The following is a 25,284-nucleotide window of genomic DNA, read 5'->3' on the forward strand; positions in this document are numbered from 1 at the left end:
TCTTGCATTGTTTTTAGCCTGTGGAGTACTATGATTGGGGTCGATTGCAGTCAATGTTACTGGCGTTTGTGTTACGGCAGGGTTGGACTGCACTTGGGTTGATATCTTGGCATCCCCTCACATAACTGATCAACCTCCCCTTGTCGGGGCTTTTCTTAACGGATCTAGACCACAGCATTGATTCTCATGCCTTGGGACTTTTCATCAATCTCTTGAAACATAATACCCAAACCTGAAGGAATCCATCACCAATGCCTGAAAAAAGGAAAGTAGCATGCCTACAAAATGTTACAACCCAGGTTATTACGTGCCAATCCAAGCCCCAGGCAAAGCCCGGGACTTTCTCCAAATCTCCTGGATCCGACACACCGTCAGGAAATCAATGCCTCCTGATCCTGGAAAGTGTTCAAAGGAACACGTTACAAAATTCGCAACAGTCTCTCTTTTTGAACCGAACACCACGTCGACCCTGGACGCCGAGATAACGTCTAGCGAACGCAGGTCCATTTTCACTCAGGAGTTTGATGATATCCATTGATACCTTGGCCGAAGATCTAAATGATCGTCTCCTGTTACGGGGTACTTGGTGGTTTGATATGCTCGGTTGAGTTCTTGGTGTACCAGTGGAGATATGCTCCATTCATGCGAGGTGTACCATGGCTGGAATGGTTGGTTTACGACCTACCTTCGAAACTGAACACTGAATGAACGACGAGCATGCAACCCGGCCAAATGCACATAGGCTGTTAATCCTCACACACTGGAAATCGATTGCACGGCGGAATGCATGCAGGCTTAGAATGCACACACGCCATGAATGCACATACTTAGGAAATTCGAATGCACGGCACTATGATGAACAGATTACATGCAGGCTTAGAATACACACACGCTATGAATGCACACACTCAGAAAATTCGAATGCACGGCACTATGATGAGCAGATTACATGCAGGCCAAGAATGCACACACGCTATGATTGCACACACTCAGGAAACTCGAATGCACGGCACTATGATGAGCAGATTACATGCAGGCTTAGAATACACACACGCTATGAATGCACACACTCAGGAAACTCAAATGCACGGCACTATGATGAACAGATTACATGCAGGCCTAGAATGCACACACGCTATGAATGCACACACTCAGGAAACTCGAATGCATGGCACTTTGATGGACATCGCCCTGCAATCCGAATGCACTCAGAACCGTACAATGATGCACACCCATTTCCACACACAGCCCAAAAGTCCTGACGAACTCTAACTGAAACACACCTCACCACAGAAAAACCTGAGGCTTAGATGTTTCATCTCAAAATCTCTTAGACCTTTTCTAAGTTTTAATGAGTTTATTTTAGCATCAACCGTGAGCTTAAGAGCGATTCCTTTGTCCTATCAATTTTCAATGAATTCAGGTGGAAATCGTGTCTTGAACTCCAAGCAATACATCACCTTATCTTGACTGTGGTGGTCATGGCTTACAAAGAAATTCGTTTTCGTTCTTAAAATACATTTTAATAGTTCCTTTTATTTCACCAGAAGATCCCGATTCTAACTTCAAATACATTCTCGATTGAATGAATTCTCGATTATTTGCCCCTTTGGGGTAATTTCAACAGGACACTTTATCTCTGACGTTAGAGCAATGATGGTCCGATGAGCAGCAAACAGTTTCAAATTATTTAACTCATTGACAAGAATCTATTTGAAACAATACCAATGTCCCCATGGCGTGTTGTAAGAAACACGTATTAACATCATTCTTGTGTCGGAATTACAGCCAAAAGTTGTAATGGAATACGTGAGATATTGCACCAACGGCACCCAAACAATTACAAAATGAATTCCACCAAATGTTGGCCAGAGTTAGGTTCATTGCCCGACGTATCTAGCTGCACAACAGATTACCATTAAGTGCAGACGAGCCAAGCATTTGCCGATTAGTGATAAATGATGGGATTTTTCTAGTGAATCTTGTCACCGCACCATCGCAACTGGACCATACTTTAGACTATTGTTAATTAACTTCGCGGTGTGCATGCCAAATTCTCGTTTGGCTGAGGGTTGTTAATATTCAAGAGGAGAAGACGATGAAGGATGATTCATTGCAGAGCGTCTTGCATCAGTAAAAGTCTTCGTGGACACTCTTAGTCAGTCATGTCAAGCTCTCTAAGGATGCATGTGGAGGTGCTTCTCCCGAAACTTATGAAGCGCTGGTACTCTTGCATGACGATCGTCGCATATTTTCCTCAGCGTATTATTGGCAATGTTGGCCAAATGCCAAGAGTCATTTGAACATGTTAAAGGCAATCACATGGGAAGAATGCAACCCCCTTGTCTCTCCAAGTGGTCAGTTCATTAGTAGCTATTTCGACTGTTTGAAAGATCTAAGACCACAATATTTCATAATCTCGAAGATCACTCATCGTTACGATATGACAGCCATGCAACCTCCCCAACGAGCGGCCAGTTTTGTCCACCAATCTCAACGTACACCCACTGATCAAATGGTATGAGCCCCCAGTCAGGGTTCATCTGACCCAAGCTTTAAAATGCATCAACACGACCATCCATGATCGCACTATCACTTCCAAATTATTTTCTGTGCTCATCTCAGGCTGCTGGAATTCCAATTACAATGTTTGATGCAACTTCACGTGGTCATCAACCATTTTCGAATGTCCAAAATATTCATAAGTGACCACTTCTTTATGTATCAGCATGACCATTCTCTTTCATCATCGAGCTAATTTAATTGGATATTTGCGACGGTCACGTGTCCATGATGGCGGGCTGCATCGAAAATGGTGTCCGTCCAAAGACGAAATACAACTTCTCGTCTCTCTCGCATGTTTCGGCCGTCACAAAACTATCATAATCATTGATCATGAGCAGATACCGGTACGTTTAGAATAGGTTCGAGGTCTGACTACGTTTCTCAAGCAGCTCAAGCAAGGTTTTGGTGCTATGAACCTATTCTAACCTCGTTCCTATCCCTCTTTGCGGGGTTTGCAACTAATGACTACAGAACACTCCTAACCTGTCTGCTAAGGAAACCATCTCCTCCACAGTAAGTCAAAAACTGAAAACAAATCACCAGCTGGAAATTAACTTTTACTACGAAAGTTTAAAATCCTACGCAAAAGCCAGTGAAGTCAAACTTCAGTCAGACGTCATCTCTTTTCAAGTAACATCCAATTATCTCGTCTTTGAGACCCAGAGATGAATTTTCATGACGAGTTAAGTGGCTTTTGTCGCATTCATTCTTCTTTTTCTAAAAGTTAATTTCTTCACAAGTCCTCTCGGTCGCTTACGCCGAATCGCGTGGTAGTTGCCATGAGATACGAGCAGGAGATTGCCAAGATAAAAAACGACCCCATAACACCAGTTAATTGAATAAAATGAATAAAAGGGATGTCATGGTTGTGTCATTGACAAGAGGTGACAAGAAAATAACAGGGGCTGCTCTGGTAAAGTGATCATTATGCAATTAGTTAAGGGCTAATTGGAAATAATGAGCGCTCCCTGTTGTGCAGTGAACACAACTTCATGGATTGCGCAACGGTACGTCGATAACTTTGCTGTGAATCGAGATCAGATGAAAATTCGCGAATTCTTAATGTCCTCGTTTTAAAATCCTTTACAGCGCCCTGCCACATTTTGATCGATTGCCGAGTTCTCGAGGATTCTCACATGAAGACACGAGAAATCTATTATAACACGAATAAATATCCAAGCCTGGAAAAAAGATAAATCGACCACTAAATCATGGCAAATGCAGGGAAACAAGGTTTTACATTAGGAAGATTGCATTCGGCACAAGCAATCACCGACCATCGATTGCGCATGCGCGGACGTGTCCCGCATATTAAACAGACGAGAGTAATGATTGAACAACAACAAACGATCTGAGGAAGATTAGAAAAACCCATCGCGATAACAGGCATTCAGCGTTCCTTGATTAGTGGTAATGTGGAACGATGCCTTTGTTGAACTCTGTCATCAAGTTATTGGCAATTGCATCACAGAATACTTGACGTTTTTCTCCACACTCATCAAGATTGTTCCTGGCGACTTCGGCCATTATTGACAATTTGTTGTAATCTAATCACAGAGCGCTCATTGCGCCCTTCTCTTCTTGTAAATTACACCCTTTGTTGACCGGAGAGCTCCGAAAGATGTAAAGCGGTCGTGTTTGGTTACCATTACGACATCTCATACGCCGCACTTGATTTTACGCCAATCTCTCTACAGACCAAAACTTCGCCCTCTGGTTGGTTTTATTGAGTCTGCCACATCAAAATGCAAATATAGTCGAGGCGGACTGTTTCTCATCCTAGTTGTGAATGTTTGCTATATTGAGTAAGACCTGATCAAAGTCATGAAGAAGAAAACGCCAAGGAGGCACTTTTTCATGTTTTGGATGTAACAGTAATGATATTCCAAGATGTTATGAGACGAAGCAAAAATGCAAAACATCACAATTGGTTTTAGCGAGAGCTAAATTATTCATTTCGCCTCCGCAAATGAATTCTGTGGACGCAAACGAATTGGCCACGATATTATTAGATCTTGCACATTTTTTCACCATCGTAATGACATCCTTTTATCTTCAGAAGGTCACGTGACCTTGGTGCAGTTCTCAGCAGAAGCTTTGTAGTGAAAAGAGGATCTTAAAGATAAACGATTGGTTTAAAGAATCAGCGAAATGGTAGAACAGTTTACATCAAAAGTTGGCCTTCCTTTGAGAAAAACAGTTCCACCACTTTGGTTTGGTTGTTGTATGCTGTAGTCTTACGCAACAATGGCTTGGCATTTTCGCCTCGATTGCAACTCAAGGTAATGGCCGCCTTTGACCATCATACTCTGCAAAAGAAGTTGAGTATTACCTTCTTATTTGAGATAATATGCTTTTATGTGAACGAAATACAGATAAAGACCGTTTCAGAATAGAACGTTTTTTCTTGAGAGTATTTTGAAAGGCAAGGTACGTTCCTCGGAATCCGTCCTACGAAACAACGGCTACGCCATGGCGACTAGCTCACCACTGACGTCACGGTTGATGAGAGCAGAGATGGATAATCTGGCTTTGAACCCGAAACTGCGCAATAATCACTGGCAGCAAGCCAAATAGAACAAAACGTTAAAAATACGTAATAATGAAGCTATCAGAAGCCAACTTGACTCATGATCGAGCTCATGATATGACAAAGCGCCACAAACGATAAAAATATAACTCAGCGTTGAGTGCCAACAAAAACGGCTACGTTTTCGCTGCGTGACAACGAACATCACAGGTAACTGAAACTGCTAATGCAGCATCGAATATCTTGCTAATGGTTTCGCTACAATCGTGTTTGGCCAACGTAAAACACGAGGAAACCGAGAAAGCTCAGTTTGCCTTCATTGCAAGTTGGCCTATATTTGTTGAAAGGTGTTCACTTTGCCCAAGGCTAAACGATGTACGCTACAGAACGGAAAAGCGCAGGCCGCTGGGCTCGTACTCTTGCCATACATGGAGTTAATACGAACTGTCAATTTCCGACAGTGATTTTGCAAAAGATCGCTTCTGAATTTGACGAGATACACTCGCCTGCACACAAATTGTACAGTAGAGAGTCTGATGCATTCGAGGAATGCAGGATGGGACGCAGGGGTCTAGTCGTCTGCACAAAGGACACAGTAGCGGATTTTATGTCTATGTCACATCGTTTGCAAACCGACCTTGCATGGGGGTAAAACAAATAACTCTTAGTGAGTTTTTAAATGTTTTTGGAAGTGTTGCACGAATTGAGTTGTTTGTGCTTGGAAACCCCCTGTTGATAAAACAGACAATGCTCCTGTCAACTGATGCAAGAGAAATCAAGCTCTGTCAACAATGGCTATTGAATTGGCTGCGACTCATCTAATTGTTGCGGAAGATATTTGTAAAATTTTATCATTTGTCCGCGCCATGGAATCCTGATTACGATCTATCAGCCCAAATTGAATATCTGTGTAGGATCTCTGTTGGCAATACGCCAGTTGCTCATGCGTGAATCGATCACGTGATCTAATGCACCGCTAGGGGTACGTTTATCCAAACGCCATTGGTCCAGAGATGCACGCCACGTGACTCTCAATGAGTAGAGATTCACACGAATTCCAAAGCTTTTTTGCAATCCTTGCAACAGTCCTCAGTCCAAACGTCTTTGTTTACATTTGGTGCAAACGATTGGTGAATCGTCTGCTTTCTGACAACAAAATGTTGCCTGTGTTTCGCCGGCGTTTTGACCTCAGTTTGTTGTTCAGTGGTAATCAAGGTAGCACGCGTTTCCCAGCAAGGTTACTATATGCATCATTGACTTCTTTCACGGCCTACCCCCGGGGCCGAGTTGTTATCGTTTGGAGGCTGCCTCTGTTGAGAACGTTCACCCGAGTCGGAACCACCATTGAAGTGAGGAACGCCGGGGACCCATTCATTTTATTTATAATTTCCGAATTCCCGTGTGAGCCGAATCGTTATCAGGAATCTCGCGATATATTTTTCAAGTCTCGCGAGACTGACAAAATGATATGTGGTGCCATGATTGATCTCTTGCATAAGTGCAGCACGTCGATGGTTACACAGTTAAGATTATGGAGCCCAGGTTCTTCTCCAAGATTGATGAGAATGCCTGTGAAAAGGCTGGCCGTGTTTGAAAGAAACGGGAAGTTTCATAGCAACAGAAAATTGTTATGATGCATTTAGGTGCAACTGGCTTTGTCACTGCGGTTCAACCACATACACACTGCCAATATGTAACCAGCCATTCCTGGAGGTATTCGCTACGTTTTGACCGGACTGGACACTCACGCAGTGGTAGCAGTGTCAAACCATTGAGGCTTGAGATACAGTTTCATATGATTAACACAAGTCTTGGTTACCAGCCACCCACTTCCTGTGTCTCAATTTTTGCCTTGAGACCCTTATTGGTTGAAAGAAGCGCGATATATACATATTCGATTTCGTGGAAACACTTGATTTCTATAAAAATCATTCATGCAAAGATTGAAAATATGTGAGGCGTGGGCCAGAAAGAGAAAAAACCATCCTCTGCATCTATTGTTGTAGTGCATTCAAGAATCGGGTGCATGTCAAGTGCGAGTAAACAGTAACTGAATACACGTGCATTATTCCATTCAGCTAGACTCATGGCTGTCCTGATGCGCTGTTGCCTCGGTCATATCTGCCGAGGCTTTGGAAATGGAACGTTCATTCTACTATAGACTATAGTCATTTAGGTACAGTATGAGTCGTGACCGAGAGGATATTACCTCTACACTTACTTTTGTTAGTGGAGCAAAGATGTTTATAGCGTGTAGAAGTGTTGTTACCGCTGTGTCCGTCGTCATGTCGAGTACAGAATACCGACTACCCAATCGCTCAGTCACCGCAGTCACAAACAACGGTCCAAAGAGTTAACAGCTTTCTCAGACACAATTCTGCAGTTAAAACATAATACTTTGGTAAAACTAAAATAAGCAGCTGTCCAAGTTCGCGGACTAAAAAATGCAGCATTTGCCTCGAAGCACTGACATTCATATCAAGAACTCATTTTGAATATAACAACTATAAGGCAACAAGTTGCATTATTGTCCTTGTTTATACGCTTTTGAAAGAATTAGCCTCATGACTAACTGAACCACGCCAAATTATACTTCACGACATATCCTCACCCGAAATGCGACCACGAAGGAGGACCGGGGCCCCACCTCTTGTATTCGCGCACTCCCTCCCTGCGACCACGCGCCGGCCAACCGACCGCAACAAAAATGCTTACATGGCCCAGTGGGTTCATCCACTGCACCGCGGCCCTATCTTGTCCCACGACCCACTTCATGCACCTGCCCTCTTACAGGTGCGTCGTCTGCTCCAAAATCAAAATCTCAAAAGATGTAAACAAAAGGTGTTGCGAAAAACCCGTGTCGGAACCTCTTGTGCAGAAGTCGTACATATTCCACTCGTCAGCTGAATGGTGACATTCTTTCATCGCGAGTTTCTAAAGTTCGTTTGTGTTGCGTATTGTTCAGGTCTTCATTAAATCATCGAGAGATTTCAATGTGCAAGTTGATCAAGTTTATCACGGTCGTCTCTTTTGTGCTTCAGTGAATTCGCTGTGTTTGCGCATTATGTAGCGGCGCGCGCATCTTGTGAGAGCCGGACAAGCAATGAATGTTGTCGTATTGTTGAGTCATTTGTTCTCATATTCTGAAGATGCACCTTCGCAAAATTTAGGAGACGTATAATCTCAAAATGATAAAATTCATTATAACTTATGTACAGTAAGCCCTACTCAGTGCTACATGTATATACACCATCCACTGCTGTACTTATGCCTGGGTACTCACGCACTGTTCACTGGTAATCAAAAAGAAGATGCGGCAAATCGTAGCCGTTGAAAAACAGTTGTGTAGGGATCTCTGGCCGAATTTGCGGAGGCGATGAAAACCATAGGCTTGATGACCTTCAGGACTGTAGGACTCTGCTACAACATTCTGTATTCATGACACAACCAGTTGCACCTGACCAATAGATGTCTTTGAAAGGAATCGAGTACAATCTCTTAATCGTATCAATAAGTTTATCAGCTCGAAAGAAACGGCCGGGGGCTCTCCTGTGACAATTACATATCGAATCTAAAACTGCTCATCTTCCTGGCAACTGTTTGGGATGACAGTAAGTCGTCTCATCTGTAGCTTATCTCGGATAAGTGACAACAAATGCCTTCTTGTTTTGGGCTCGTGAATGACAGAGACCCGATTTAAAACAAGGCGCAATAATGCACTTCATCATAGCCTCCAATTATCCAATCCACCCAGCAACATGGTCATACGACCCGCCAAGTCTATCCACTGTCCGCGGGGAGATGCCGTGATCCGCGGGACCTGATGACAAGGGGGCTAATCACTGGGACAGGTGGGCGGACTCACTAATTGTCCTGGGACACTTGATCCCCTATAACCAGGGACGATACCTGTTATTAGAGGGTTGTAAGTGGGAGAGGGTCGCAGGCAAAACCACCTCCCGGTTATAGGAGTTTTGGCAAAGCATTAGGGGAGATAGATCGGTCGTCAAAGCCCTTGTCCCGTGAGGCGGTTCTGTTTGGGTCGCCAATCTCTGCCCCCAAGTGCGTGATCCCTTTTGCTGTTCATTATCGACAAAGGTCTTGTTTTGCTGCGTTATTTCTTCCCTGCTGGCAATCACTTAGAGTGCTGACCCGCCTTTTATTCTGGCTAAGGGTCGTCGTCACTGACGAGGTTCTGTAACCCAGCGGTACCATCACCAAGCAGGGCAGTGGACCGGCTGGAAACGCAGAGTCTATATAAGCTTGTGTGAGAGGTCGTTCAAGTCGTGCACCCAGGATTTCAGCCTGATGCCCTACCAGCTCACGAATGAGTGGATCACTGCAGAGGGGTGATAACAAACGAACGAACAAGGGTAAAAAGTTGGTAATCAACAATCAAAAAGACAACAGGACATCGGCCCGAGAACAGGCCGATGTAAAACAGTCATTATCCCACGTAATAAGTCATTCCGCCCATTGTAATTTGTAATTAGTAGTTCATAATCGGACAAGGTCCCACTAAATCATCGGGGTTTTTACGGAAATAATGACTGAGTTAATCAATGGGCATTGTGCTGGACGCGTGTCGTGAGTTAGATCGTTTAGAGGCCACGGTCCATTGGGTTAAAAGCGTGAGAAAAGATAAAAGGGTCGCAGGGTGTTTAAGGGAGGAAACATTGACGTGAGAAAATGACAGACTTGGTAACCTTTGGTGGGATTAACAAGGACAACATTTGTATAGTGTGATTGTATGTTTGTTTGTGTAGCATGTTATGTGTTAATGATCATGAGGTATATACGATTTGCCTCTGAGTCTACGAAGTCGAGCTAACTTTGGAAATACCCGCAAAGCTCCAAACGTCAAAAACCATACGAAAATGCCACCTCTGAGAATAATTATTGGTGCTAAGCTGACAATCCTTCAAAAAGCTACCTTGGTAATATGTTTAGCAAACACAAATCAACCTCGGTCCAGCAGCCGCGCAGTGCAGTGTTGATTGCATGCATCCTCATCTCGAAGGTGAAACGGTCTTTAATGAGTGACGCGTGCACTAAATCCACCTCCGCGCGAAAAAAGGTCATTTCTCAATGGTTATGAATAAAACAGCTACACCGTCACCTGAAGATAAACATGGCGTTGGACCTGTCGCTAGTGGAGAAATCCCACCTGGATTTCGCTCAATCTCCTCGATTTACTCATCTCTCTGGTGCTGAGATGTGTTCTGACGGTGAAGTTCAGACCTATGAACTTCAAACTGAGTTGTAGAGTTGAGTTGAGAGAAAATTTACTGCAACAAATTTCGACCAGTTTCAACGACTGTTTTTTATTCAAATTCAGTTGCGATAAACGTATACCGTACCGCACCATACTGAGGACTTTATATTGCATTTAGGGTTTTTGTTGCACCCGAATTCTATCAGTCCTCACGTTTGGTTTTTCTCTTTGTGGGATCGAATACACGAATTCGGTTTCATCGACCACCCATATATACATATGCAAACAGTGTCTGGACCTTTTCTATTCAGAGTCATAGATTTTCACGCTCGAAATACCAGGTCAGTATCCTTCCTATTCTTACAGTACCGAATGCCTCATGCTGCCGCCACAACAAAAGTCGCCAAAAGTCAAATTTCACAGCTGACTCGAGACAAGCTATCGTAGCCTTTGACCACTGGCGGTGTGTCGTCTGCGGAGCGGATCATAAACAGTGCGCGCGCATTCCATCCCTTTCTTCTCAGTCATTCGATCCCCGATCAGATTCCCATGCTCAGTGTCGCCTACAACAATAGCCCCAATGATACCTACAACAATGACAATACCCATGATACAATGCACAATAACAATGAGAAGATGTCGTCTGCGTTATGTAAGGTGGTCAGCGGTCGTCGTGGGAATCGTGAGTTTTTCCCTTCTCTTGCGAATGCGGACGAAATTCTATTCTTCTGTTTGTGACGGCATCAAATCCCTTGAAGAGGACATAGAAAATGCCTCCACCGCGGATACAGCGCTTCTGCACATCTTGACTGTGACACCATGTCATCTATTGCAGAAACTCCCAAAAATGTTACACACTCCTTATCACAAAAATACTTCATTTAGTCAATCCTGGCGTTCAGCGGATTTCTTCTCCCACAGAAGACGGCAACCTAGTTTATAGAAAAGTGATGAGTCACTCTTTGGTTCCATCTGTTGTCTTTCAACGCGACAAGTCAACCATTTTATCTCATTTCTTACTTTTGAGAGCAATGCGACTTCTTCTTAACCAGGTGACGATACTTACCCCAGAATTCTATTGTGTTTGTCCAATTTTTTGCCCCTACGATACTGCATGCCAAAACCACAACGTTTTCCAGGCCGCTCAATTCATCAAATGAGCTGAACTTTTAGAGGCAATAGCATCCACTCTCAACTGTACTTAATTGAATTCAACTGCATTGAAACTGCTTCCAAAAGAGCAAACCCCAACGACCAGGTTTACTCTTGATGCAACGATTCTGAACACCATTCAATATTTGTGCTATTTGTTTCATTCACTGTGCGATCCTGCAGTTTTCTTGTCAGTTTTCTCTGTAGAATCATTCGTGAATCACGGAAGTTAGTTCCCGGCATTTCCTAACAAATTGCCACAAATATTTTAACAAAATACGTAAAAACTATTGCCTTTACGTTCCTTGTCAATCACTGCAGGATTCAATGCTTTTAATCAATCTTGATAACCAGTCGAGTTTTTTAGACTTCAGTATCATGCAAAGCTAACAAGGGAAGTGGTACTACTTTTGTGTCGGACGTGGATCATCTCTGACATCAATCTGTTGCACCAACAAATATGGCCTCCTGTGGCCTCCGAGGTCCACAACATTTCGAGCCCCCTATCCATATGAGATCGCGCTGAGGCTCTCACACCGCACAATAAAAACAAAGTGTTTCCTAATCTTTTCCAAATGGAGCACGGGGCCACAGATGATAATTCTCAACAAACACCCCAAAACGCCCCACGTGCCGCAATTCTGACATTTTTGTCTGCGCTGTTAGTTTTTGCAAATGTCAACAATGGCGGCGTGCCATAGGGCGACATCTTGTGTCAAAATAGACAACAATGCGGCAATAGGGCATGTCGCGTGGCCATGGACTGGAGTCCTTCGCGCGTGGCCTGGCTATTGTGACTCTATTGGGCGAACATAAAGTGACTCAACAATAGGTTTGATTGTCTTCTATCTGATGCAGTGCGGTCCATAAAAGGACCAGCGTGCACCTGTTTTCGACATTCTCTTTAATGTTCCCACCCCCTTTACGAGATACAGTCATTTTACGGAGCGAGTGTTATTTTTCTTTAAACAAATGTATTCCTTAACAAAAAAAAGTCAAGCGTTTCTAATCAGTAGTGTGAACCGTTATGCAACGAACTTTTAATAGGAATTCTAGACGATGCGTAAAACTTGTTTTTGGTCCATTGATCGTCATTTTGGGCGGGGTGTAAATGTAACAGCCCACTCCACCTGTAAATCTCACCCAATGATGCTTGTCCAGAGTGTCATTGTTGAGTTACGCGGCGCATTGTTGAGATCGAGCTTCCTTGCTCTCAGTTGGCTTGTGACGAGCTCCGTAGTAACATGCCAGCCGCTTCAGCTCCCGTAACAGCTGGGAATGCGTCCATTGGATGAGACTCTGGTGGCGCTAGAATAACAAGGTGGAGCTGTGAGGATTCAGTCGGCATGGCGACACGCGCACGAGAACATCGCTAGGAAACCGCGCAAAGACAAAACCTGCCACGACTTTACGGAGTTTCCATTATTTTGTTAAGTTATTGCATTCTTTTAGACTCTTTGGATATGCTTCTTTGTTCTTGTCGATATTTTGGATTTATCGAATTCTATTGTTGGAAATCTGTGGATATTAGTTTATTGTTGACTTCCAAGGATGAGATAACAGCCGTCAATACGGATTTGTCATTTTCTTAGCGGACGATTTGTGTTGACGATTTCAATGCTGGGGCAGACGACATTTTAAGGCGGGATATTGTTGATGTTTATGAGTAATGTTAATAAGGGATTATTGCGCGTTCCTTAAAGTGCAAAGGACTAGATAAAGTGTACATCAAGGAGCGTACACACGGAGAAGGAGAGTTGTGATTGGAGGGGTGCATAGAAAACAGGGACCAACCTGTTCTCTGAGTTTGCGATGAAGTTCGAAAGGAGTTCAGAAATCTGTAATCTACTTCGGATTTTCCTGATTATAACTGTGATAGGTAAAGTGCACATTGTTTTTAAACTTCCCATTGGATTTTTCTACTTTTTTCCAAATTTTTCAAAACATGTGCATGCATTTTTGGGTTTTTTTTGCAATGCAGTTCGCTTTCGCCTTTGATGAATTATGTTACTTTACTTTGTGCACTTGCAATTTAGTGCATACTGAAATATTACATAATGCAAGTGATCCCACCTCTTCTTATTCGATAGCGCAAATCAATATTTCAACTTAGTTTGGTGCCGCATTTTTTCCGAGCAGTTACGTCCCTGGATGCATAATGAAGAGGCACACCCCCCCCCTCTTGACATTACCAGCAACTCATTAGCATAGTGACACCCCGTTTATTTAATGCACTTTGCAAATTCGAAGCAATTCTGAACTGTGGCTTCGTCAACTGTCGAATGAATTAGATAATATGTCACTTTTTTGGAAGGAGATAGAATTTAGTGGCGCGAAAGGAACACACCCTCAAGGGAAAGGGAGGCGTGACAAGTAGTTCACTCTTTTTGGAAAGATTGCACCGACAGATTTTGTAAGATTCAAAATAACTTCAGAAACAAAGCTGCATAAAATCTTCCTCTTAACATTAGCAAACTTGGAGCTGGCACTGGTCTAGTTGAGAGGCGTTTATATTTTAGTGGTTGAGAAATGAGAAAATAATCCTTGAAGATGAAGTTTTAAAAACCTAGCGGTGTTACGCTACGTGTTACAGCTTCATCTACTCAGAGGAAAGCAACAGTATATTTTTATTTTGAGGACTATGATAATGATGCAGCAATCACCAGGTACCACCTTATGACATTAATAAACTGTTACTTCTACAGCACTCAATAAAGAAACAACCAGAGAGAGGAATTCTCATGATTGCCCGGCGTTTCGTACCACCTGCAAAATGTCATATTACAGCGACCAACACACTTTCACAATTCGTGTTATTTATTTCTCTTTGTGTTCAAATTCAGATAAAATATAATCCCACGGCCTGGGCCACCGGTTTATTTACTATACTTGTCAGAAAGGCAAACATTAAAGCCACAAACCGCACGCGCCAGGTTGTTTTGAGGCGAAACTCCACATGGCATATTCCCGCCAGCCCGCCAAAGTACTGCCGGCAGCCATCGCTTTCTTACTATCCTTTCAATTTAAAAAGCATATTGAAATGTTTTTAATTTTAATGCAAATTCAGGTTTTCGCTTATTTAACAAAGCTACTCTGAAGTTGCATACATGTATTTTTGTATTGTAACTGGTGCAGCAGTGATTTCGTATTTATAAAAACGTATGTGTGTTGAGCTCTCCTCACTGCGGAGTCATGAATTGTTGACGCGTTTGTCAACCGGAATTTTAAATGAGGTCTTGCTCCAGCGTCGAGGAGGCATCTTGATTTATTATTCATTGAGTGAATGCAAAATTGATAAATGCGGGATCCCACTTTTACCAGGAGAGGAAGAAAGGTGCTGCCACGGCCTGTTAAGAACAATGAGATAACATGAAAAAACAACGGATTGAGGATACAAAATGTCACCTCAGTGACACCTTGAGTTGGTGTGAAACTCCTGTGCACTTGGGTGTACATTTGCTTGCATGAATGCACTGTGTGTCCTGCTAGATTTGGATGGATTGCATTTTGTTTTGAAACAATAGCTAAAGGTCACTACGTGATTATATGTCATTCAGTGATCGTGGGAGTTTCCGCAAAAGTTATGAAAATACAATGATCGTGAAAAAGTTTGCTTACGCATTGTTGTGGGTTATTTTGCATAATTTATTTATTTCAGATTTGTAGTTTTCGATCTGTCATTTGCTAAAATAGCGTGAAATGACTTGAAATTCAAAAGCTACCGAAGACTTGACATCTTGTTGTTGGCTTGGACTACCGGATGGTTTTCTCAACTCGATGGAACCCAGTTAAGGTTTACAGTAGGCCTGCTATTGCTATACGGTCACTTCGCGCCGACAGGCCGTGCTTCATCGTTCAGCATACTACTTGACTTCGTGCTAATGCCTATCGTTAACCCCTTTTTAACGTCTGCATATTCTCTATCGTTACAGCAAATGGACAATCAAATCCCAACGACGACAACCCACAGGGGCCCATCTTCATCTCTGAGCCGCCCAGTCAGATAGCCTTCGCCAACACCAAGGGTGCATTGATCCCTTGCACTGCCTATGGCCGCCCGGCACCTGTTCTTGACTGGATCCGGGCAGATGGGGGCCCAGTTGACGACATCGCCGGAATCCTCCGAATCCTGCCCAATAACTCACTGCATTTCCTTCCCTTCGAAGACACCGAGCTTAGATCCAACATTCACACTGCAAGTTATCGCTGCGTGGCAAGGAATACAGTCGGACAGATTGTCAGTCGAAAAGTCACGGTTAAAGGGGGTGAGTACACGTATACACGTTTATTGATGACGTTGCTGCACGTTTTGATTACGATTTCAGCACTTTTGATGATGAAGTCATCAATTTTTTATGACGATCAACACAGATTCGATGATAAACTTTTCAATTTCTGATGACGTTGATGTCTCTCCTGACATGCCTGATATTTTGCACATATGTACATCGTTCGTTTTCTTGTTCATTGATGCATTCATTGCTAAACGACCAGCCATACCTCCATGACTTTCTTCATCAGCAGCAATGGCGACCACAGCTCACCTAGCTTTACAAAATCACACTACACAATTACGCCAAGCAGTCATTTTCCCAAACCCCAGGTGTATTACCCCGTATCATCATCATCAGACACTTCCATTCAACATTTTCAGTTCTAAATCATTGAAATTATCAAACGCTACAAATTTTCCGCACACCGCGATAATTGACCCGTAATCCCCGAGAAAACCGGGGTTAATTTATTGCATGCTAAGAAAATTAATGCAATTATATCCAGATTTAAATGAATTTGAGATGCCTTGAGTGATTTTCACCTTCACTTGGGCGAAGAAAGTGTACATTTGATGGATGCAATATACAGTGTGTTGTGACCTTCTAGAGTCGGACAATCCAAGAGTGTGTTTCAATGAAACCAGACCACATCCTCTTGGCTTCGACAGCAGAAACTGCATTGCTTGCATAAGTAAAGTTAAGATGGAACTTTTAATAGCTTTCATCTCACTCCAAAATTAACTAAAATTGGTGTACCTCATCTATTAGCCATTCACACTTATTCTAGGTGAACTAAGGTCGGGATCTCGAAAGCCAGCTAACGTTACCACGCCTTATGCTCCTGTTATTCTATCTCGCGCGGTATTTTTAAGGTCTCGCCTGTATTCCTCTGAGGTCTCACGCAATTTAATGCGAGGCACATTGACTGCTCCTTAGGGGGGTGGTGCTGTAATTGCAGTGCCAAACGCAGCGCGTCCCTGTGCCAGATTTAACAATTTGAAATTTAACTTGAGTGTGTAATCGAAAACGGTAACCCATTGGTGGCATGAGAAGCAATGATTGTAAAATAAAGATGAAACATTGGTGGCAAGTGTCATTGCAACATTAGGCTGCATGGTCATTCGAACCGGATTTAAAGCTGTTTGGGAGGTTTCACTGACTGTACCTTGTCGACTTGTGTAAAGTTGTTGTCAAGGCCTCGCACGCCGGGATTGTGAGGGTTAATGGGTTACAATGGACCACAAGCATGGCATCCGTCATAAATTGTTTTATTCTCTTCCAGCAACAATAAAGTTACGATTTAGACAGAATGGTGCAAATATGACTCACCGTTATATGACTATCTATTTTCTGTGGAAACATTTTATTGTTATCAAAACAACCAACACAACATTGTTTCAAAAACGCTCCATCCCCAGCGGCAACCATATTGGATTGTGCAATCTCGCGAGGATTTACGTGAAATATCGTAAGATTATGCAGAAAGAGAGAAAACAAAGAATATTACGAGGACCAATATTTATTGAAAATAGTGCAGATAGAGTTACCGGGGAAGCGTAAACCTTCATAACAAAAATCTACCGATTAATGGCGGGAGTTCTCTCGTAAATTGGTCAGACGATAGATGACGTCATTGCTAATGAATAGATATTGTAGAAAACTGAATGATAATTTTCCCGCATCCCGACCCTGGTGCGCTGAAAGCATTCTGTTACAGAGCTCAAAAGGACCGTAATTAGTTATAGTACAACCTGGGAGTTACTACGCCGTAAAAAAAATACCACGTGACATCCGTCATTATTTCATGTGGGACGCCGCAATTCAATGCGCAAGGTTCTCACTTTCGCTCTATCGGCCTAGAAATCATCTCGGGTTTCTCGCTGTTTTCAATTCAGGGAATGCTCGGGAGTCTCGTGCGAGATTTGAGATTCACAGAATGTGGTCGGATTGATGATTATTTTCGGCTCTAACTTTGACAAAAGGAAGATTGTTTATGTTATCATGAAGGTTATCATTTAGTCAAGAAAGCTGTCATCCAAATTAAAGAGTTATCGTTGATATCCTATGACAACAGCATCGACGGATTCTTACAACATGTAACATTATACTTCCAATATCTTGCAGATTATTTGAGAACAGAGTTACATTGAATTATCACTAAGCCTCAATTTGTCCTCCTGAGATACAGATGTGGCTAACTTGGTCATAATTTGTCAGAATATCATATTTTAAACCTAAACGAGGCCAATGTTTGCGTAATTGATTGATGACGTCACTCATAAACAGCCAATCAAGAAGTTGCAGGTCATTGACTTCAGCAAAGGAAGCAAGATGGCCGCTTCTGATATCTGAAATACGAGATGTACATTGTTATTTTGGTAATTAGTTGGAAATTACGTCAGGTGAAGGCAAACAGACATTTGGGTTGCTCTTTTCGTTCGTTTTTGTATATCTGCTGTAATATAATTGCTTAAAAACAATGAAGCTAATACTCCCAGGGGTGAATATCTTGCAAAAAAGAAAGAAAGGTTAAAAAGAAGGAAAATCACTGGAACGCTTGCATCGAAGGTGTTTTCTCCAAGTTTTATAAGAGGCATCCTGTGGTGCATCCTGACTCTCACGCGTTTGCGTCACCACTATCGAGCTCCACAAATGAAATAACACCCTGATCTCGGCACGACGAGATGAGACCCCACGAGATGACGTACGTTGCCGTCTCCATCTTCAAACAGTGGCGTTCTCGTTAATATTTTAAACTAAATCATTGAGAATATTGACCATGCATACATTCACGATGTCTGCCGCCTCAGCAGACGACGCACTGTCATAAATGGCGGGAATAAAAATGAGACCATATTGACAGTACACTCAAAATCTGAATTGTTCTTGAGGGTGTTGATTCAACTTGAAGTATTGCCACATAGAAAACATTCAGAAATACTTGTCCTTATGGCTACACTTCAGTTTTTCTCGAGTTAAGCAACACTTTACCTTTTTAAGAGCTGTGTTTGCATGCTATCATCAAATACTTGAAGTATCCAACTTTCATGATTTCACAAATGATACCGGATATGATCATTGCTACCGGCAAAATGGCCGCCTAAAATATTCATCTCCCGCGGTGACGAGACTTGACGAGAATTTCTGAATGGTCGCTGCTTTTCAGTGACAATACTGATCAGTGCTGCAATAACATTTGTAACTTCGTTCTTTTATCATCATTTGTCAACTCAACATTGTTTTGTCTTGAACAAGTCGTAATACTTTCGTCAGTCAGTGTCGTAAAGTATAAGCATTGCCGTAAGTGAATAGGATGAGAGCCATCCCAAGGGAGACCAAATGGCTTCTTTCCCTCAACAAGGTGACAATGAACCGTGATGTTCGCTAGTGAGGCCCCCGAGGGCTACCTTGAGTGGAAAGATGATTTTATTTGTGGAGCTCTTCAGGAGAAATCACAAATATTTAGATGACGCTTTCTGTTGACTAGAAGACGATTGCAGGTGATGAGATTGTATTTATAGAACATCAAAATAAATAACCTTGAGGACTTGCATCTGTACATAAGATAGACATTTCGTCGCATTTTCGGATTCTTGATTCTAAATATTTGTATCTTTGCACTGACCACAGGGATACTGGTACCTAGCTTTAGAATATTGACTGATAACGTATTTGGGAAATAGAAAGGCTCATTCGCTAAACGTCATGCAAATCTATCCGAAAAATGTGGCCTTGCCAGTAGTTATAGAACAGAGACCATCTGACAGTTATTTCCATCTGCCTCGAGTTAAAGCAGCGGCTGTTCTCTTAGGCACTTCTCGACCTTGATCAATAGCATCATTATACTGGGATCCTATATAACCTGCCAATAAATTCACCTGCCTCATCACCAGACCAGCAAGAAATCCATCCATGGCAATTAAGCAGCATTCCTTGCCCACAAACCCTGCCTCTCACAAAAACAAACTCAGTAACAGTGTTTACAAACTTCTGGAGTGGAAGCCTGGGTAATTCATTCCTCCCGGGGACTGCACAACGTTTTAGTGTATACTCTTTCGAAATGAATGGCCATGGATTTCTTATCCCAGAATTGGCTTTATACCTGCTCCTCACTGTGGGTAGTAATGGTTGGACCAGCCACAGGGGTTACTGTTTCAGTATTAAGTTAGAAATAGCACTTGATTTTGGGCGCATTCTAGTCATAATACGATTTCCCAGCGGCCATCTTAAATATGCATCGTTGGCTGAATACGATCAATTTACTACCAATGTTTTCTTCTCGTGAAGTCATCATTAGATGCATGTTTAGCAAAGGCAGACGACTCACAAACTGTCAATACAGACATCATTCAAAGAACAGCAAATTGACGATCTGCCAGTCATTCCACTTGTTCCCATTCAAGTCCTACTCGAAGATACATCGAACTTAAGACAAATAACTCTTTAACAATCTCATCATCACACCTGAGGCCACATAATCCAATGCTTTCTACCATTATACAACAATGGCGATTCTCTTTCGGTTAGAACAAGGCGCCGGACAATGACCTTCAAACACTTTTTATCTACTTTCTGTCGTGAGAAAAAAATGAGAGGTTTGATCTTAGCTTCTCGCCATTTGTGATCAATGTCCTTTGATTTTCGCTTTTGCCGCTGAAATCGTCAATCAATGACCTTTTGTTTGCAATTTTAGATCAATTTCCTTGGCAATTTATTACGACATCTTCACAATGCATGGTCCTAGGTACACAATTCGGCCGACCGGATCCTCGAAGCCTTTGTTTAGGCTTTTCGTAAGTAGGCTATATGAGGTACACACACCATGACACGTAACACCAGAACACCTCTTTAAAGGGGATTAGCTCGGTCCGAAAGTGTGCGTATGACCGGTGTAATCTTGAATAGCGAAAAATCAGCCATTGTCAATCCCGTGATGATCTTCAATTACCATTGTTAGGATTGCCAGTCATTGATTCATGAAATGCCGCTGTCGTCTGCAGTCTTAACCTCGTCTCGAGCTTCAAGAGTATATGAAACAATTGATGACATTGACAAGTCTATCACACACAGACGAAGATCAAACTAACTGAACCTGGGCTGGCTACCCAAAACCGAGATTGCACAATATAACGAGCTAACTTTTGCCTCAACTACAGTTGCTGCTGATGCCACCGTGCTCGCTTTCGATTATGAATACCTTGATACGAGGCTTGGCACTTTGAGTAACGTCAAAAATTATTGATCGTTTTTAATAAGTCACCAACTAATGTTGCATAAGAGGCAACCGAGCGTCTCTTTGTTGACAAGCGGAAAATTTATTTTCTGATTAGCGGAGAAAAATGGTCACATGCGGTGTCACATGACTAATGGCTTTCCGTGTAGCCTGCAGCAAGATATGACATTTTGCAATGTTTCCAAACTCCAGGCATTTTGTATGTTTCCAATCTCCAGGCAGTGTATTGTTCAACTATTCCATGTTTCTATCAATGGACGTATCCATTGACTTGATGCATTTTAACGCCGAGAAACTGATGAAATGAACAAGACACGGACTGGCACACTGCCAATATGCACGATCGTGGTCAGAATTAATTACGAAATAGTCAGTTACACTGGATCAATCTAAATTGGTTTTATCTCCCCGCATCATTGCCGTGAAACCAATATGCTGCATTTAATTACAGAGTAAGAGTCGTTGTTTCCGAGAAGAGAGAGGTGTCCATGGGACCCAACAAACAACCCGCGGATGCCGACAGACCGTGTGGTGTTCTTGTCTTTCCGGCAGTTACGCGGTTAAGAATATGACACTGAACATAAAATGAATGACACTTCCTTAAGTATCATGGTGTTGAGGGAATCTTTCATACCTTTATCCATAGTCAATCGCCAGAGATAATGATGGGGCCTTGTAAATATTGACCCAACGATAAAGCTGCATCATTCCACGTGATACAAAGGTTAAATACCTATCGCACTCTTGCCGCTATAAGAGCATATAGACCCTTTGTAAACAGTGATGAGCCATTGGTAACTGACGTCTTGCCAGTTGATATGAGGGATAAATATCAGACGTACTCTACTTGTCATCTACTCTTAAACTAAGTTCGTTCTGCTGGTGGTGAGAGGTGAATAACAGACATACTTTACTCATCAGAAGCCAGCCACCAGCAGAACACAGACCTCAGTAAACTAAGATGACACCATTGGTACTAATGTGCCAGGCGCTGAGGGTTGAATACCAAAGGTTCTTCACTCATAGACTAAGAGTGTCATACCAGCTAATAAGAGAGTCGTGATGTTACTCAGGACCCGACCATCAGAGAGAAATCCTGGCTCTTGTAAAAGAAGATGCTCCCATTGTATACAATCAATTACACGCAGCAAGTTCCGAATCGGTATCTTAACCATCATCATCGTTGCATTAAGTCTCCGAGAATCGACGCAGAATCGCACATTAACTTGTGGTAATGTCCGGTGGAACTATGCCATCAGAATTTATTGGGATGATGTAAACTTGCTGGGGGCAATGGTGCAAATGCCTGGGGCGGTGACTTCTTGAGGGGCTTGAGTCACCATGAGCTGATGAGGTGGTCGGCTCGGGTGTTTTAACTTTCACTACTGGCTTGGATTAAGAAGTCAATAGTGGATTGCAAGCTGCGCGTCAAATGACTGAATGGACTGTACTTGGTATTGGATTTCACCACGCCAAACTTAATTCAACTCTCAGCTTGTGCTGGGGATATCTTAGAACGAGCCCACATACTCAAAAGCTTATAAAAGCAATCTGTAACGAAAGAAGTGTCGGTGAATATCAGCAACCACATGCTTTCGGCAACTTTAGAAATGGCCAAACCACACTGGCATCAACGACTACTGACCGATGGGCTTCTCTGTAGTTGTCCTGATAACAGCATTCACTCAAATCCTCTGGGCCCGAGGAAAGTTCAATTCCTATTGAAAAGTTGGACGACATTAGGATTAACCATGCTGTGAAAATGCTGCCTGTTCCTGAGAAAAATCCATGATTCTGATGTTAGGAGCTTTTCATAATCTTGCAGCAAAGGAATAAAACAGGGCCAGATCTTCAAATCGATGAAATCTTTGTGAAGATTTTGCAATGTCTTCACGACTCGTCAATTTAATACGAGGATGGTCGATCGGATTTTGATGCAAAATGTTCTTGCTTTCTTTCACTTCTTCTACAACGCTTGCTCGGTGTTCCATCTTTGACCTGAGGGGATATAATGATTCTAACATGATTGTGAGTGGGAAATTGGTATTTTGAACTGGAGACAACTTGCTGCATTTGTCATGCGGTCTGCAGGAAAGCATGATCAAAACTGAAAAGGAATATATGATGGTTTGTGATGTGAATTTCACTCTCCGCACATTGGTTGCAAACATTTCTGTATCTTTGACGAAATCTTCGTACAGATTGCTCCATCACATGTGATAAGTCAAAATGTGCAACCAGCATGAAATATGTAGCCAGTCGTGGAGACCACGTGACTTTGCAGTAAATGCATGCAGTAATCAAGATGAAGACGATACCACAAAGGAATGACGATATAACGACATTCCACTGGACCGTCACACGGCACATAAAAATCACTACAAGATAACAAACCAGTTCCCAGGGGTGATTAGCCAAACATCCCATGCACGCGACAATTGCCTAAAGTGCAAAATGGCATCTTGGGACGAGGTAACAATTGCTACAGATAACGACATTGAATACGACTTGCATACGGTAGCATTAATCGGGAAATTCTCGCGATGACGAAGATGGACGCTATGAATACCAATGGCATGCAGAGATTGTCTTTCTCAACCGATTTATCGGCGTTCTTACGTCAGTGGAGAAAGAGAATAGGCCTTCCAAGCCCGTTGAGGGGTGGGAAGCTCAGACTTTGATTTTACACTTGCCGCTGGAGCGCGTCCTTTAGCAATGAAAGCAGGTTGTGACAGTCGAAACTATCACGGTCTGAACTAATATTGCATAATTAAAAATGAAGCTGATGTATTTGAAGTTGATCACCCTTCAACGATATCAAGTTGGTGAAACTGTCCGTTTATCAATCTAACCGACATCAACACCACTGATACTGCACTAAGCCTCCAAAGGAAAAAAGCTTTAGTTTGAAAAAATGGCGTCTTCCCGAAGGGCGAAACTTGACATGGAATTATTAATTAAGTTAATTCCTGCTGGTAATCTTATAAAGTCGTCACAAAGCTGTGAATCATGAATTGTCAAAAACAATCTTTGATTTATGGTGCGGTGTATCTGCGGCTACATTGAGGTCAGTTCTGCTTGTTCTTGCAATTACCCGTATGTAACGAAGCAGAAGATCGTCCTGAGAAGTGCCTCTCAATTATCGCGGGATTTAAGCATTCTTGGCACGTTTCTCGCACAAGTTGCCCCAAGTGGCAAAAAACTGGATGCATAATTGCCAAGTCATCCAGTCCTCCCGACGGTTCTCTTGCAGCCGTTTGCCGGGCCGGTATCAATCTTAGTAATCACCGGTTTCTCGTCTGCTGCAACTGGGTGTTTATAAGTTGCGGACAGGTTCCACATGACATTACACTGGATTATGTCAGCATTGACTTCATCAAACTCATGATGAGGGTTCGTGACGTGTTTACAAGGCATTGAAACCTTGCTCCCGTGTGTTTTGTTTCAAAATACAATGCTGATTTGTGCATGTGCGAACTCTTGGGGACGAGCTAGGGTGATTTGCGATATTGCTACAGATAATCAGCCGTCGCTTCGTATCTTGCAGTAGAAAGAAAGCAAGAAGATGAATATTTCTTCCATTACGGACCAAAAGGTCATTTCGTGCAAAAATTTATGCTGATGGTGATTGCTATCTTGGATTGTTTGGGATCTTCATGCAGCTAATGCAATCGCAACGCTTAAGAAATGAGTTTAACCCGGATATATGATGTGTACAATGCACTAACTATGGGATAGATGCATCCATACAGCACCTGCGCAAAAAAGACGATGACATCATCAGTTTCTGTACCACAGCCTTGGCAACATCGCAAATTCAAAATGGCGCTTGGTACACTCCTGCATATCAAAACCAACCGAGTGTTTCTCCGAGTGCCCTCGTTTCAAAGATTAATTGATTCTATTAATGGTTCATTAGAGTTTTGGACGAGAGTTCCAGCGCTGGGGAATAATCGATGACAGTAGTAGCGTGGTGATATCGTTTTCTACGAAGGTGTAATGTTCGTACCTTGGTTGATACCTGAAGCTGAATCGCAAAAAGAAATGCCATAAAGTTTGGACGACAGAAGACTTCGAACGTCTGCTCAGATATATATCTATCCTCATCGATACCATGATGTGACCAGAATTCCGGGAAGATCACGTCAGTTTGGTTCCTGGAAAATGATCTCTCGTTAACAGAAACGTTTCTGATGGAAGTCCTGTACAAAGGTTCACGGTTGATTCCTGGCATCGCTTTTGTTTTAAAATGAATGCCCGGAACTGTGGCTACTAAATCGATGACTGTCATAATCTAAATATCACGTTTATTTCC

The 25,284-nt window shown here is 42.6% G+C and overlaps 1 protein-coding gene across 14 annotated transcripts in view; it reads left to right on the top strand.

Moving 5' to 3' along the window:
• LOC135502332 (cell adhesion molecule DSCAM-like) overlaps nucleotides 1-25,284 on the top strand; it is a 123,829-nt gene that overhangs the window by 44,099 nt on the left and 54,446 nt on the right. For 13 of the 14 annotated variants that reach the window (XM_064795073.1, XM_064795070.1, XM_064795081.1 and 10 more), the window contains exon 2: nucleotides 15,395-15,727. In XM_064795073.1, the coding sequence (XP_064651143.1) occupies nucleotides 15,395-15,727 (333 nt within the window). Of the gene's footprint in view, nucleotides 1-12,865; nucleotides 13,342-15,394; nucleotides 15,728-25,284 lie in introns of those variants that run through there. The other variant, XM_064795072.1, reaches the window with a different exon arrangement.

The sequence above is a fragment of the Lineus longissimus genome, chromosome 18 (genome assembly GCF_910592395.1).
Source record: "Lineus longissimus chromosome 18, tnLinLong1.2, whole genome shotgun sequence".
Lineage (NCBI taxonomy): Eukaryota > Metazoa > Nemertea > Pilidiophora > Heteronemertea > Lineidae > Lineus > Lineus longissimus.